The following is a 14,201-nucleotide window of genomic DNA, read 5'->3' on the forward strand; positions in this document are numbered from 1 at the left end:
CAATTATAACCATGGGATTTAAGGTCCACCTTTTTTTTTACATACCAACTTTTTTTGAGGTTGGGACAAAGGGCAGCCACCGCTTTCGGAACTTAAAACAATAAATACATTTGTAAATTACACTTGCAAAAGTGTTATTAAATTGACCCCACAGTAAATTGAAACTGATTAAACAACCAGGAGAAATATGGTTCTTGGTCCTCATTACAGACACTAGGGGCGAGACTGTAAAGATTTTTCAAGATAGAGAACGTCGCAGGGACCTTGGTAGGGCCACATGGCAAATAGAGGCAAAGGTACGCAAGGTAATCACAAATTATTCAGACCTTTTTAGCATCATAATGAAGCACCAAGTTGAACTAACAAAATAACCTTGTTCTAAACGCATTTTATTTCACAATTCAGTTCAAAGAAAATGAAAACTTACGCTGGCCTCACGTACTCAATTATGTTAAACTCTTTTAACCAGGTTACTAATATAACCCAGTTAACCTGTTATTCTTGCGGCCGCAGCCAATGTCTATCAAACACACTGTGGGTGGTATAACAAGCAAACAATGTTCGACAAGGCAACGAACGGAGTGAACCCCCATACCCTAAGGCGTGTCTGTTAATGATGTGCATGCAACGCGTCGCAGATTTGCTTTCTAATTCGCTGCTTTTTCTCGCTTGGCTTTGCTTTTTTGGCACAGTTGGCTAAGCTAAAAAAAACAATTGTTCCTCACGGAAATTGTAAAGAGAAAAGCTTGATCTAGATGAAACATGGGAAACCATCTCAATAAACAGTTGAGAGAAGTGACTACACGGTTAAACATGCTAGTCGAGCACAATGCTGTAGAAAAATACCCGAGATTTACACGAGGATTCGAATTAATCCAAGATTTAAAAATTTACGTAGCTTACACTTGAAGTCTGGCCTTTTTGGGTTCCGAACATCAAACGTCGTGAAAAAAGAAAGAAACAAAAAAACGTCACGAAACAGAGAGCAATCTTGACAACAAGGGGTCGAAAACTAAGAAGTTCAAAACTAAGGGTTTTTTCCAAAAGTCAGAACTGGCCGGCCGGACTATGGCAAGACCAGTCATTTTGAAAACGAAATAGGCTTTTTCCAAGAGTTTTTGCTGAAAAACCGTCTCCTTCGTGCATACTCTTTAGGGTTTGACTGATCTGGCCGGATAGTTTTGATTAAAGCTGAAATTCTCATTACAACAGAAATGGCTGTCCAGTCAGTTCTGACAATAATGGAAAGTGCCCTAAGATAATTACGCTAAAATATTTACAGAAATAAAATACTTTTACAGTTGCCTGGTGGTAAAAGTCTACACGCTCAGTGAACACCTCATAAATTCCTCATAAGATATTCTCCCAGCCATGTTTTCATCAAACACGGAGAAAATATGAAAGAAATCCTCTTCGTGTAAAGAGAATTGAAACTTGTTCATAGCGGCCTTAAAATCTGTGACGGACACAAAACCATCGCCTGACAAATCCATTCGCTTGAATGCTCTTCTGAGACCTTTCCATTCAGAAATCATCTACACAAATCACATGGAATAATCAATAGAAAGTGAAAGGATAAATTACCCGTAGCAGTAACCGTCAATACCGTTTGACTTCCCCTAACCATTTACATGTAAGGACGCAAAGAAGTACGAAAGCCAAAACTTTGCCAACTTAACTGAGTAAGAAACCTCTGGCTAAAATAATTTGTTTTTCTTGTGGGGGAAAATGAGGGAAATGCCGAGCGGGCAAGATAGCCAATCAGAACACAGGATTTGATCCATCGTGCCCGCTCGCAGAACCAGCGATATAACAAATCAAGTTATTCACTGACTGTCTTTAGGGCAAATGCTCTGTGTTGCATGAATTCTATGCATGTAATTCTCACCTGGTTTCGGATTTTACCAAAGACTGCATCAATCGCCTCGCGGACTTTCCTGGTATCCGTCCACGCCACCTACATATCAAAGAAAAAATTTGATTTGATATATGACCTGCTACTATACTTGTTTAGTTAACCACACTCGATCTGGAACTATTTGTAGCTCCACCCTACGGAGGTACAAACACATGAGCTTATACAGGGAGACTCCACCCAAAAAGGGGTACCTTTTTTGGTGTCTTTTAAGGGTAGGGATTTCATAAGTTGAATAGGTCCGTTGTATACGTCACTGAACAGACGAATGAATAAAGCCCAACAATTTTGAAAACAGGAGTTGAACGTTATTTTGACAAGAATTATAAAAAAATGTACGTACATTGTAGGTTCGATGTGATACTCCCGGCCTTTAATCAACAAAGAACAACATATCGTTCTTTACGATCGTCACTTTTCCGGTTGACAACTTTCTGATGAAATAAATATGCCAATCAGTCCGGAAAATCAGAAAGTTAACAAACCTGTGTACGAGACTTGTATGATTGCGACATAGGGACGAGGCTCTGAGGTTTCACAGGCATTATGGGAAGAAAGTGTTTCATGAATTCCAGGTACCACACCCTAAAGAAAAATATAACATGGGGTCATGTTTCTTCCTTACAAGAAAAAGGTGTGAAAAAAAATTGAGTAGTTCCAATGCTCTTCTTTTAACTTACCTAGAGTTTTTCCTTCTATCAAACTTAAGACAAAGACTCTGGAATTCTTCTTCGCTAAAATCTTTGGAAAATTTCCTCAAAACATCCTGTAAAAAAAAAGTAGCTTTGAATTGTTTCCTGAGTTTAATGAGCATCGCAGGATGTCAAAAAAGGCGTGGTCGGTTGTGCTTCTGAGTCATTAAATCATCTCTTAGCGTAATAGGAAAGTATTCGAAGAGGACAGACGGAAAATTGTTGTTGCTGTCATTTTGTGTCAATACCACACATATTATTGCTCGGGAAATTTCTTAGTCTAAGAACCTTAAGTAAAGAAACCGCACAGCTGCAAATAACAGTCGTCATTCGACAATGTCCGACTAAATTTGAATGAAGTCCAACGAAATTCTACCTGCGCTCGGACATGAAGACAAGGTTAAATTAACACCATAGAACATCACTTTGAAGATTTTTTGACGTAGCTTTGCAGCTTTGAACTGAATAAAAAGAAACAGTGCAATACAGCAATGCAGTAAACACCTGTCCTTATAAGGCTGACATCATTTCCTCTTATCCTAAAAACATCAGTATAAGCTGTTCCAGCAGCACTCTCAACTATCTACGTCGGTTTCAGACCAATAATTGAAGGTTACCCCGGTAAAGAGAGGCACGACCTTAACTATATAAAGGTAGGCTTCATAAACCTCAACGCCGATTAGAGCACGGACTGTCGTCAAACAAAAGACTGCAAACCGCTCAGTCGGAGCTAGAGCTCTGCGCTTAATATCGACAATTTTCGGCAATTTTGTAGTCTTTAGACTTCATGTGATACCTTTTCCCTCTTTAATGTTTACAGAAACACACGCAAGTTGAGTTCACATGTGCGTTACCTTAAATCTATTGAAGTCCAAGGTTGCACTTCCTTCATTGTCTTCCGCAATGAAAGCATCGCGCAGCTCGTTCCATTGTGAACAAACCTACACGTGAATACATTTGCAGGCACGCCGTTAATGAATAGAAGAGCGAGGGCCATGAGTTTATCAGCGCACTCGCTAATATGTCTCTCGTTAAATAATTATTTCTTTCATTGATATAAGGAAATCAAGAATCTTGGATTCTGGATTCCAGGTAGTGAAATTTGGGTTCTGAGCCCAGGATTCCGGAATCCCCAAGCAATATTTTTCCGGATTCCCCTACATGGGGCGAATTTAATGTTTTGTAGTAAAGACAATTAACAAAAGAGTGCATCTGACAAGTAATGATTTACCGCATGATCGCGTCATTCTTTTTAAGATTCAGAACAAGTCACAAAAGAGGCACCAGTTCCCTGCGTGCAAAAATTTGTCCCAGAAGCGCGGTGACCGTGATCACACTGTAATAATAAGCTCAAAATTCCCAAAGCAACTCTACCTTACAAATCACTGAGGAGATTGACCTTGATTATCGCCGTTTTCTTTCGCCATGCAGACTAACAACGCTCTCAACAAGCTCTCAATTTACAGTAGCAGGAAATAAACAGTTGGTTTTCACATGACAGCTTAAAGGGAACCTCCACTCTTACTACAGAATAAGTTTAAATCGAATAAAATTATGTTGATAAACAAATTTCAAAATTTGTCCTCAAAAAAAGTGTTTATATCAGGAAAAGTGAAGTTTAAAATCGCTTATTTCACTTTCAAATTTCGCGGGCGCCGCCATCTTGAATAATTGTGACGTGTTACGGTTGCTCTATTGTTCTGACACAAAGAGCTTTTGTTAAATAACAATAGGGCAACCGTAACACTTCACAATTAGTCAAGATGGCGACGCCCGCAAAATCTGAAAACAAAAATAGGCGAATCTAAAAGTTATTTCTTTCGGATACAAACGCTTTCTTTAAAAATATTTTAGAGTGACTTGACTGTAACAGTTATTTCCTGTGATTTAAAGTTATCTTTTTGTTGAAGTGGAGGTTCCCTTTAATCTAAACATCCCAATTCGAAGACAAAACATCCCCATTCGACGGTCTAGTCGTTTGCCCTACAAGTCCAAGCGTGGCTTGGATGACCACCGAAAATGGCTGTCCCGTCTTCAGAAGGAGACGTTCAAATAGTGTCCTAAATTATTCATTTCTTTCGTGCTAAATACATTGACACTCGAACAAAAACTAATTAGCTAGAACTAAGGCAACTCCCTGAGAATGTTTTCGTTTTTTGGAACCATCAGGCAAACGACTTAAATTCAGTTGACAAGCTATACTTTTAGTGTTATATCTTTCACAAGGGATAAAAAGCTGTTACCTGTGGTTTGATTCTCCTCAAGGTGGCTTCCACAGTTGGTTTATTGCGTGTCTTTAGGGAAGGAAGAGAGGCATTTTCATCCATGGGGGACCCTGGCTGGTCTTCCAGTTGCATTTCAGAGGGTGGAGTTGGAAGAGGTTCTGGATCATCTTCTTTCTCTTCAGGGACTGATGCCAGTCGTTTGTGCATAACGGACTTAGCGTATTCTTGAAGAACATATGAGAGTGATCCTAAAAAGGTGTAAAAATCAATTAACAACCACGAACACCAGTATCAATTGAATTTCCATTTCCTTAATTTATTATCAACATGGGTGGGGCTTCATCTTAAGCAACTAGCCGTTTGGCATGGGTAGTAAAGCATCACAAAGGTAATTCTTCAGGATGGCAAATTTTTGTACAGGATTCGTTTAGGTTCCGTTTATACGTATCCGGATATTTCATTATAAAAAAAGGAAATTTTTTCTCTCGTTTTAGGCCGTTGTCCGCATGTAAACGGGGTTTTCTGGCACCAAAATCGCAGGTTTTCGTGCTGATCGTTTACGTGTGGATAGGCGAAACGGAAGTTTTCGAATACGATTAATTCTAAAGATGAAGGAGAATTCAAACATCAGAAAGATCAGAAAAATTTTCCGAGCTCCACGTGAGAATCGAACTCGCGACCCTCCGAGTTCTAGTTAGGACGCTCTAACAACGGAGCAGACTGGCATTGTGTATCCCGATAGGTGTGGACGGGCCTTTACCCTTTATACGCTTACACACAGACAGGCACCTCGACTCCAAGACAAAAGCATATCCCCAAATAAGGAACTTCATGTGTGAATAACGTATTTTGCTCAATGAATCCAGATTTACGATACTTTTGTGCTCTCAATATCAGAGCGTTATTTCATAGTTCTATGGTTACTCATTTATAGTTTTGCATGTTGATAAATGAATAAACAGCTGACAGTGTGGTTTTGTGATATATTTTACCTACTCTCATTTTTTTTCGAAAAAAGGAAGCGATCGTTCTAAACCTGGAGCATTATAAAACTTTCCCTATACCGTAAACTTAAATGGTTACACGAAAAGAACATTTTTTGTTTCATTTTTTTTTTTCGGGAGAACCGTTAAGACTGTCATTAGTTTTCAAACCCGTCAGAAATTTTACATGTTGATTGTTACACAAAGACCTACGAAAGTTTTTTTTTGTTCCTAGAAAGTTAGGCTTACCTGGCTGCCCATTATATCCCTCGTTTGAAGTTACGTTGTAGTTTAGGAAACAGTGATGAACCAATTCCTCAAAGCTGACTGAGCCATCCTTCTCAGACGGTAACTTGGACCACATTAAATCCACCTCGGATGAGGTAAACTTGAGATCATACCTGCATTGCAAAAATAATAGCGACAACAAGACCGTTATACCTTATTTCCTCTAATAAGCGCCCACGCTCTAATAAGCGCCCGTCCCCTAGTCCATATTAGTGAACTTACGCAGCAGGACGAGAGAGAAAAGAAGACACCAAAGGTTGTGGGACAAACGTGACAATAATTTTGTTTGTAAAATCCTTCCGCCAAACTCCACCTTCCTTTGAACAGGTCTTTTTGTAACCGAACGGAAAACATTAGTGTAAAATGAAGATCACGACAAACACGCAAGTGATAGCCCTGTCACGATTGTCACACACATCCGTTGTCCCGTCCTCTTCTTCCTGCCTTCCTTTTGCGTAAAGTCACTATAATATCAAACAAGCTCTTCTCTCGAATATGCGACTCCCCCCCCCCCCCCCCCGCTCCATATCACTTTCGTAAATACTATGAATACAAGAGGAATACGACGATCTACATATCATTGACGAGAATGATCTTAAGGATGACGAGATAATCGGTATACTTTATACACATAAATACCGATCGGTATTTTATAGACATAAATACTGATAAGTGCGTTAAATGTATTTAAAGGACTATACGGCTGACTTGATTTCCAGCCACTGTTTTAACAAACGAAAGACATCAAAATATTGACTTATAGGGTTATGCCTAAAATGTTACATTTTTCGTTTTTCTATTAAAGATCTAAGCAAAATAAAACCACATTTTGCTTCAAGGAAAACTTAATAAACGCCCCCCTCGATTAAGCGCCCTCCTTCGATCCAATGAAGCACCCCTTCTTATAGCTTTTAAAAGGAAATACGTTATGTAAGAACTTGAGTACTGTTATTAAGAAAAAAGACGATCCATAACTCAAAATGTAATTGTGGAGAAAATGCAACTCCCTTGCAAGTACCTTTCAAACAGTCTTCTAAACACTCCTTTCGATAAATATCCTTTTTTAAGTTGCTCCATTCCTTGAAAGGTCTACAGTGAGGAAGAGAACAAAAATGCTTCTCAAAAAAAAAGTACTTCAGTCTATTATTTTTTAAAAAAGCGATGAACAGCAAACCTTATGAATGACTTGGAATTTTTCTGTTAGTAGATCCCGAATAACACAGAATAGCTGCAGGAAAAATAAAATTTCGAACGGTTATAAATTTAACAGATCTACAATTAAGTTCAAAAGAGACGTCAAGAACATTTTCCCACAAATTTTTTGTTAAACACTTTAAACATAAAAAGGAATTAAGTAAAAGATATTTTCGTTTTCATAAAAAGTAAAAGTTAAGAAGTAGAGTTAGGCACGTAACTTCTGGTTGGTTACCGCATTTGCAGTCTTGGAGCTAGCTTTACGAGCATGTCATATAAAGAGGTAAGCAAAGAAAACTTTGAAAATCAATATTCGTACAAGTTCGGGTTTCTTGTACTGTTTAAAAAGAAGCTGGAAGGTATTATCAGGTTTAAAAACTCGAGGCGAAGTCGTGGGATTATTATCAGTGCAGAAAGGCTCTCTTCATGGCAACACCTAACTATACGTGACAAGGCTGCAACGTATCTTCGAACGAACGAAACTAAAAGGCGCGTCATCTCCTTTCAAAATACACTGTACAAGGGTGTATCGAGCAACTATGTACGCAGCAAAACAATTAACATGCGAGCTGTAATCGGAATTTGCGGTGCAAAACATGATCCTAACCTCTTTCAAAAGTATACCCTTGTGCTTACCACGTTGGCACTCCTTGGTTGCGATTTGATTATCTCTGGCTTAGTGGCGCCACTTTCCAATTCTTTTCGTGAGGTAGGCCGCCGCGGTGAGCTCAGCTCCTTGGGTGAAGTTGCTGGTCTGCTATTGCCTGTTGGTGGACGAGGCATCTTTACATTGCTTGCATCATTTCTGTTTTCCCTGCGGTAGCAAAGAGGTATTTTCACGTAAAGGTTAACTTTTCCAGCAGGGATCAAAGAATTTACACAACTGGAGACCAATTGGAAAGACCCTATCCCCCGTAGACTCCGTTCTCCGTTCCTTTTGTTTACATTTTTTATGTGCAGGCTGTAACGCCTGCTATATCGGAGACATGATCCGATATTTTTCCATACGCGTACTTGAGCATTTAATCACTAATTGGGCCTCACGCGTATTCAAACACCAGCAAGACTCTAAAAAAATGCAAAAGTTTAGGTTCACCTACTTGTTTCGATATTCTAGATCATGCTGCCACTCCTTTTCAACTCAAGACTCAGCACTTACAGGTACAGTGAAACCTGTATTAAGCGGACACCCTCGGGGAAGGCTGTAGTGTCCGCTTAATACAGGGTGTCCGCCTAATACAGGTTTCGATATATAACGTCGTATGAGGTGTCAAATGCCATTCAAATGAACAATGGAAGCGTTTATAATACTCCCAGAGACTATGACGATAGACATTTCCATAAATTTCTTTACCAAAGTGAACCAATTGATCATAGTACCATAAACATGGATTGCACTCAAATTTGAAGAAATCAGATGAGTGAAACAAACTCTATACAAACAAAACGAAATAGAAAACAATCCTGTACTGTGAAACTAATCAAATAAGTTCGTCAAGTCACGTTTTTTAATGTAAAAATCGAAAAATTTGTGGGTGGCAATTCGAGGCAATCTTTCGCATTTCCGTGTCTGGCGTGTTGGGTGGTGGAATTTAATTACAAGTGTCCGTTTAATACAGGTTGGCAACAATAGAAATGACCATTTCAGCTACTTTTTAGGTGTCCGCGTCCGCTTTATAGAGGTGTCCGCTCAATAAAGGTTTCATTTAAAGTAAATAAGGGAAATAAATTTGGGGACTTCGGCTACTGTCCGCTTAATAGAGGGTGTCCACTTAATACAGGTTTCACTGTAGTTCATATACTGCAACAACATTGCATGAAGGGGGTGTGGGAGGGAGCTTCATTTGCCTTTTTTGAAGGCGGCAAACGTATGTCACAAAGGCCCTTTACGGCAAAGCGTTGTTAGTAATTTTTACGCCGGTCGCGGGTATTCACGAATATTGCTTCATTGTCCCAAGGACTTTTAACCACCATGAATTACATGGCCCTGGGGTTTTGAGTGTATGCATGAATGGAGTTTTCAATGTAATCAAAGACTGTATGACAGTGAAATCAAAATTTAAAAAAGTAACTACCCCGATGAGGTGAAGAGCTCTAGGAACCGCCCGTAAGGTATCAAACTTTGCATGGAACCTTCCACTAAAGGTTGCACTACTGAATTGAGCTCATCATCCTTGATCTTCATGTTGAATCGAGTCTCTAGTAAGTCCTTAAACTGGTATCGCTTAATCACCCCCAAATTGTCTCTGTCAAGCTGCCTGCAAGTTAAGAATAATAAAAAAAACATTGCATAAGTATAAGATTCTGAGAAACCGCTTACCCACCCCTCCCTCCGCTAACCTAACGTTATTGCTACCTCCTTTCCTAGGGAAAAATGTTGTTTAGGAGAGAGGTTAGTGGGAAGGTTTTTTTAAGAGTAGAAATCATGAGGTACATATGCATTGTGTGTCATTCCTCTTGTCAAAAAGAAGTGTAACGTCACATCCACTGGTCGTAAGTTATCTTACAATTGTATTTAAACCATACTATTTGCAAAATTTCATTGCTGGAGACGTTATCTCAATGTACTGTAAAAAGTTCAAAACAGTTTGCAGTTTGCAGCGCCACTCTTAGATTTAAATTTGTGCAATAAACTTGTAAAACCAGCACTTTTCGAAAAGGTATTTTGATTCCAAAACTACTTTAACAGTATCGTCAATAAATTAAATTTACCCCTCCTTTCGAGTCATTCTATCACAAAGAGAATGTTTTTTTCAAATACAAACAGTCGATCATGGCGTCCAAAATTTGCCCATGTCTGATGGAATCTCAAACGTGGTTAACCATTTTCTCCGGCTTTTAAAGCAGCTGTGTCACTAAATTTTATCAAAATTCAAACAATGGGAAATGCCACCAAAAATGAGTTAAACATAAAAATAGCCGCTCAAAAAGTTAAAAGAAGGTAGGATGATACAGCAAATACAGAAGGAAGCACGGATGGACAAACTTGAAGAAGAAAGCCTCTGTGTCCCTGACTCGATTCAAACCCACGCCATCTCAGATCTTTTATACCGGCTGGGTTCTTTGATAAGGTAGACTAAGGTGAACTGGACCAAATATCAGAGCATACACTGTGTAGCAGGTACGTGCATATTGTTATCACTTACTTAAAAGCTCCAAGCAAAGCTAGGAAATCAGACTGTAGTAAGTCAAGTAGACGGGCCTCAGCATCAATTGCTGTTGTGTTGCCAATATTTGAGTCTCTGCTGCAATTAAACCTGCAATGAAACAATACCAAAGTTACAAAAGTAAAATAATACGTAAGTAAAAGTTAAGCACAACTCCTCTGAACTGCCTCTTTGATAGTGGATGGAAAAAACGCGCAAACCTGACTAAGCCAGTCTTGCATTTAAAGTAATCCCTGTACAACGTTTTACATTCGGACTTCATGGCAATGAACAACAGAAGATCGTAACCACGCCCTACCAAAAAGCCATCAATGCCAGAAAGAAACCACTGCTCGCAGGGTAATATTGCAGCATTACAGACACAACAAGTACACAATGTATGATATGTACAATGTAAATGTACAATTTAACGTATCTATTTCATCACCTGTGCTTCGGATCATTCAAAATGGCTTGTAACCTTCCTTGTTCAGACCGATCCAGATATAAGTCCATTAATTTCTTGTAAGGAACCATACTCTGTTCTCTCATGCCGCATCTAATGAAATTCGACAAATGCATTCAATAATAAGCAGTATTATATGGCTACAATAGTACGCGCGCTCTGATTGGTTGTTAAGCGGGCATTATTTCACTGTAATGACTGCGCATTATTCGCTAGGTTTCCAAGGCAGATACAATATGTGTTTAACTTGATAGTGGACATCCATGTTATGGTCAATTGACAGCTGTCAACAAAGGTATCCGCCGACCAGTGTAATATGACTGTATCGCAAGCTCGAGTATCCAACTCATTGAGGTGACATGTTATTGGTTTTAATTGATCACAGGCTAAATTGCTTCCGATGTTTTATAATATATAGAGTTAGCCAGGGCTAAAAGCGAAGCCCTAAATACTATTTATAGTTTGTTCAAAAAAATATAAAATCGTGTAGTGCTAAGCAGCGAAGGCAACGCCGGAGAATGGTGAAAACCAACAATAGGTCTAGTTAGCAAAGCAAGCAACTTTGCTTGTGCAGCCCACTTTTTTTTTACATTTCTTTGCCGTTGTTTTACACGACTACAACGTGAAACTTCCAGAAACTTCTTAGTTACACGTTTTATGGCGGAAATGTCGTACGTGTTCTCGTTCACTTTTTTTTCACTTGCACTTATTTTCACCTTGCATTGGTGGCCGCTAGCATTTCCCATTTTGTCATCGCCGCTACAAAATTTTCATGTTGTTCTTCCAACAAAAAAATGTCTCCTTTGTTTTTTGTCTCTCGCTCTAGACCTCTGTCGCCCTTTTTCTCGTTGAGCTTCCCTGGCATGCCGCCTACTTTCTCTTTTTCTCTGTCTTTCTCCTGCTCTATATTCCAAATTTGTGGACATCACAATTTGTCTAAACTAAATACTTTAGACAACACGGATACAGACACAACTTCCGCTTTCCGTTTTCGTCTTTATTGACTCTTTAGTTGTCTCTGCTTTACAAAACGCCGGTTGCTACGCGATTTCCCGCCAAAATAACCACAAGTTGCATTTGGGTTGCCATACCTGTTGATTGGGTTACTTTACATTGGTATACCTGTGGTGCGGACGGACGGTCGCTCGGGCGGGCGGTCGGTCGGTGTACGGTCACGTGATTACGAAATTTTCTCGGATGGGTAGATTACTTCATTTTTTTATCCATGGTGCTCCGCTGGCTCGCTTCGCGCGCGAGAGCTCCGCTATTAATAGCGCCAAAAAGGCCGTATGATAAATGCCTTACTAACCTCCGCTCGGTCATTACAGGGAAATCTCAGACCTCGGCCTTGACGTATTGATACATCAAAACCTCGGTCTGAGATTCACCTGTAATGACCCCACTCTCATTTAATAAGTGGTATGCATGTCTTGGAGAAATAAATTTTGGAAAACTAAAATATATACGACCAAGAAAAGGCAAGACAAAACAGTACGAGCCTAAAATGCTCATCAGGAATCAAGGTAATAAATGTCCACGTCTGTTGTGATAGAGATAATATGAAGCCGAAACTAATTGCATCCATTTCAGGCATCCTACTGGTGAACAATTACTGAATTAATACATACTAAAACATTTACAGGGACATTAGTTAGTCGAAGTTCGTTCCATCAGGAATAGGCTCTATTTCTGCCGCTCTCTCGGGTTCGGTCATTAAATTTCACTTCAAAGCTTAACATTACATGTTCCAAGTAGTTCTACTTTGGTGACGATAAAAAGTCACTGTGAAATGAGGAATACATTAATTTCCTCACTGCGGCGTGAAAAAATAAATGCAAAAATTCAGGCTTGCTGGGAAGTTTTTGCAGGATTTCTTTTCGCAACTGCATAAGTTGCGTCTTTAACTGCGATGATCTTCTTTGCATGTAATTTCAATAATCGTACCTTTGAAGAAAATGTTCAGCTTCCACTGGTCCTAGTTGCAAATGATACTCAGATAAGGCTTTACGGAAATCCGCCCGGGTTATCTGATATGAAATGAAGAGATCATGGAAAATCGACCAAAGAACAACTAAGTCATAACTACTGGGAAAAACGTAACTACACAAATGATACTAAAATAGAAATCTAACTTTTAATTTAACTTAGAAAGTTTGTTGATATGTGCACTATGTTAATATAGAAATGCTAATTAGTTCCTACACAGATTTTATACAATAAAGTGCAAAGGCCGTTGACATTAAACTTTATTTGTTTTATCTCCTTTAGTAAAAGGGACATATGATTGTAGTCGTGCTTTAATTTTATTTAATTTACTTAATAAATGATGGTACAGTTAGGGCCTGTTTACATAAAGGTTGGGGACCCCAGAGAGGTGAGGTAACATGTGGCGGGTCACCCCACCCCCCATGTAAACGTAATCAAATTAATATGAGAGATTATATGGACAGGCGGGTTACCCCACCTACCTGAGGTCCCCCACCTCCATTTAAACACGCCCTTAGCTGGTAACTGGCGAGTGCGATAGTACTAGCCTCTCCCCTCAGCGGTGACTACGAAGACTTTCAACTATCAAACAGGAGGTTTTGTTTGATTTTGAGCAGGGCCTCTTTTCGTCTTGTTGAGAGAGGACAGAGGAGAAAAGGAGGTACTGCCTAACCCGCGTCAAGCCTTTGAAGTCGCCGAAGCCCGATCTTCTGGATTAGTCAATCGTGTATTGAAAAACCATCGGTCATAAATGAACCCGCTGTAACAAGCGTATACGTTTGAAAGCTATATCCTTGCAACAAGCCGCACATGCCCGACAAAGATCTTACTCTGTTCATGTAGAGTCTTTCTCGAGGTACGCTAAAATCGAGCACGTGAAAGAAAGGCTCTGCCAAACAGGGTGTTGAGTTCCGTGCTGCCAGAATTTTTCTTCGGGTTATCCCCCTTCACAAACGCCAGCACCTCCGCATTTTGCTCTATCATGGATTACAGTCAATAAGTGTATTAGTCGAATAGACCGGCCAAGTAATTAGTCTCCCTCGTAGCCGTTTTTCTCTCGTGACGCAACGTTCCTTCCCTCCCCCGTTGGGGCGGAGAGTTGCTTGAAGAGACGAAAACGGCTGCGTGGAAGACTACCATGTAATACATTTGTCAAAAACAGGCATTTTTACGTATTACAGAATTATAAAAACAATTAGTATATACACACTCAGTGATCTGTGAAGCCCCCGAAATGATCCCCAAATCGACCCCGAAATGATATCGACCCCGAAATGATCCCCATTTCTCTTCACGTCGACCCCGA

The 14,201-nt window shown here is 39.7% G+C and overlaps 1 protein-coding gene across 1 annotated transcript in view; it reads right to left on the reverse strand.

Moving 5' to 3' along the window:
* Window positions 1-368: 368 nt before the first annotated feature.
* The window catches only part of LOC140932789 (EF-hand calcium-binding domain-containing protein 6-like), a 25,357-nt gene continuing 11,524 nt past the window's right edge, over window positions 369-14,201 (reverse strand). The window contains exons 11-24 of the mRNA XM_073382303.1: window positions 12,854-12,936; window positions 10,892-11,002; window positions 10,444-10,554; window positions 9,373-9,555; window positions 7,934-8,111; window positions 7,278-7,331; window positions 7,122-7,192; window positions 6,065-6,216; window positions 4,851-5,080; window positions 3,462-3,548; window positions 2,596-2,681; window positions 2,401-2,500; window positions 1,889-1,957; window positions 369-1,535 (exon numbers count right to left, since the gene is read on the reverse strand). Of these exons, the coding sequence (XP_073238404.1) occupies window positions 1,320-1,535; window positions 1,889-1,957; window positions 2,401-2,500; window positions 2,596-2,681; window positions 3,462-3,548; window positions 4,851-5,080; window positions 6,065-6,216; window positions 7,122-7,192; window positions 7,278-7,331; window positions 7,934-8,111; window positions 9,373-9,555; window positions 10,444-10,554; window positions 10,892-11,002; window positions 12,854-12,936 (1,731 nt within the window). The 3' untranslated portion in view covers window positions 369-1,319. The remainder of the gene's footprint in view (window positions 1,536-1,888; window positions 1,958-2,400; window positions 2,501-2,595; window positions 2,682-3,461; window positions 3,549-4,850; window positions 5,081-6,064; window positions 6,217-7,121; window positions 7,193-7,277; window positions 7,332-7,933; window positions 8,112-9,372; window positions 9,556-10,443; window positions 10,555-10,891; window positions 11,003-12,853; window positions 12,937-14,201) is intronic.

This window comes from Porites lutea, chromosome 4, assembly GCF_958299795.1.
Source record: "Porites lutea chromosome 4, jaPorLute2.1, whole genome shotgun sequence".
Taxonomy (NCBI): Eukaryota; Metazoa; Cnidaria; class Anthozoa; order Scleractinia; family Poritidae; genus Porites; species Porites lutea.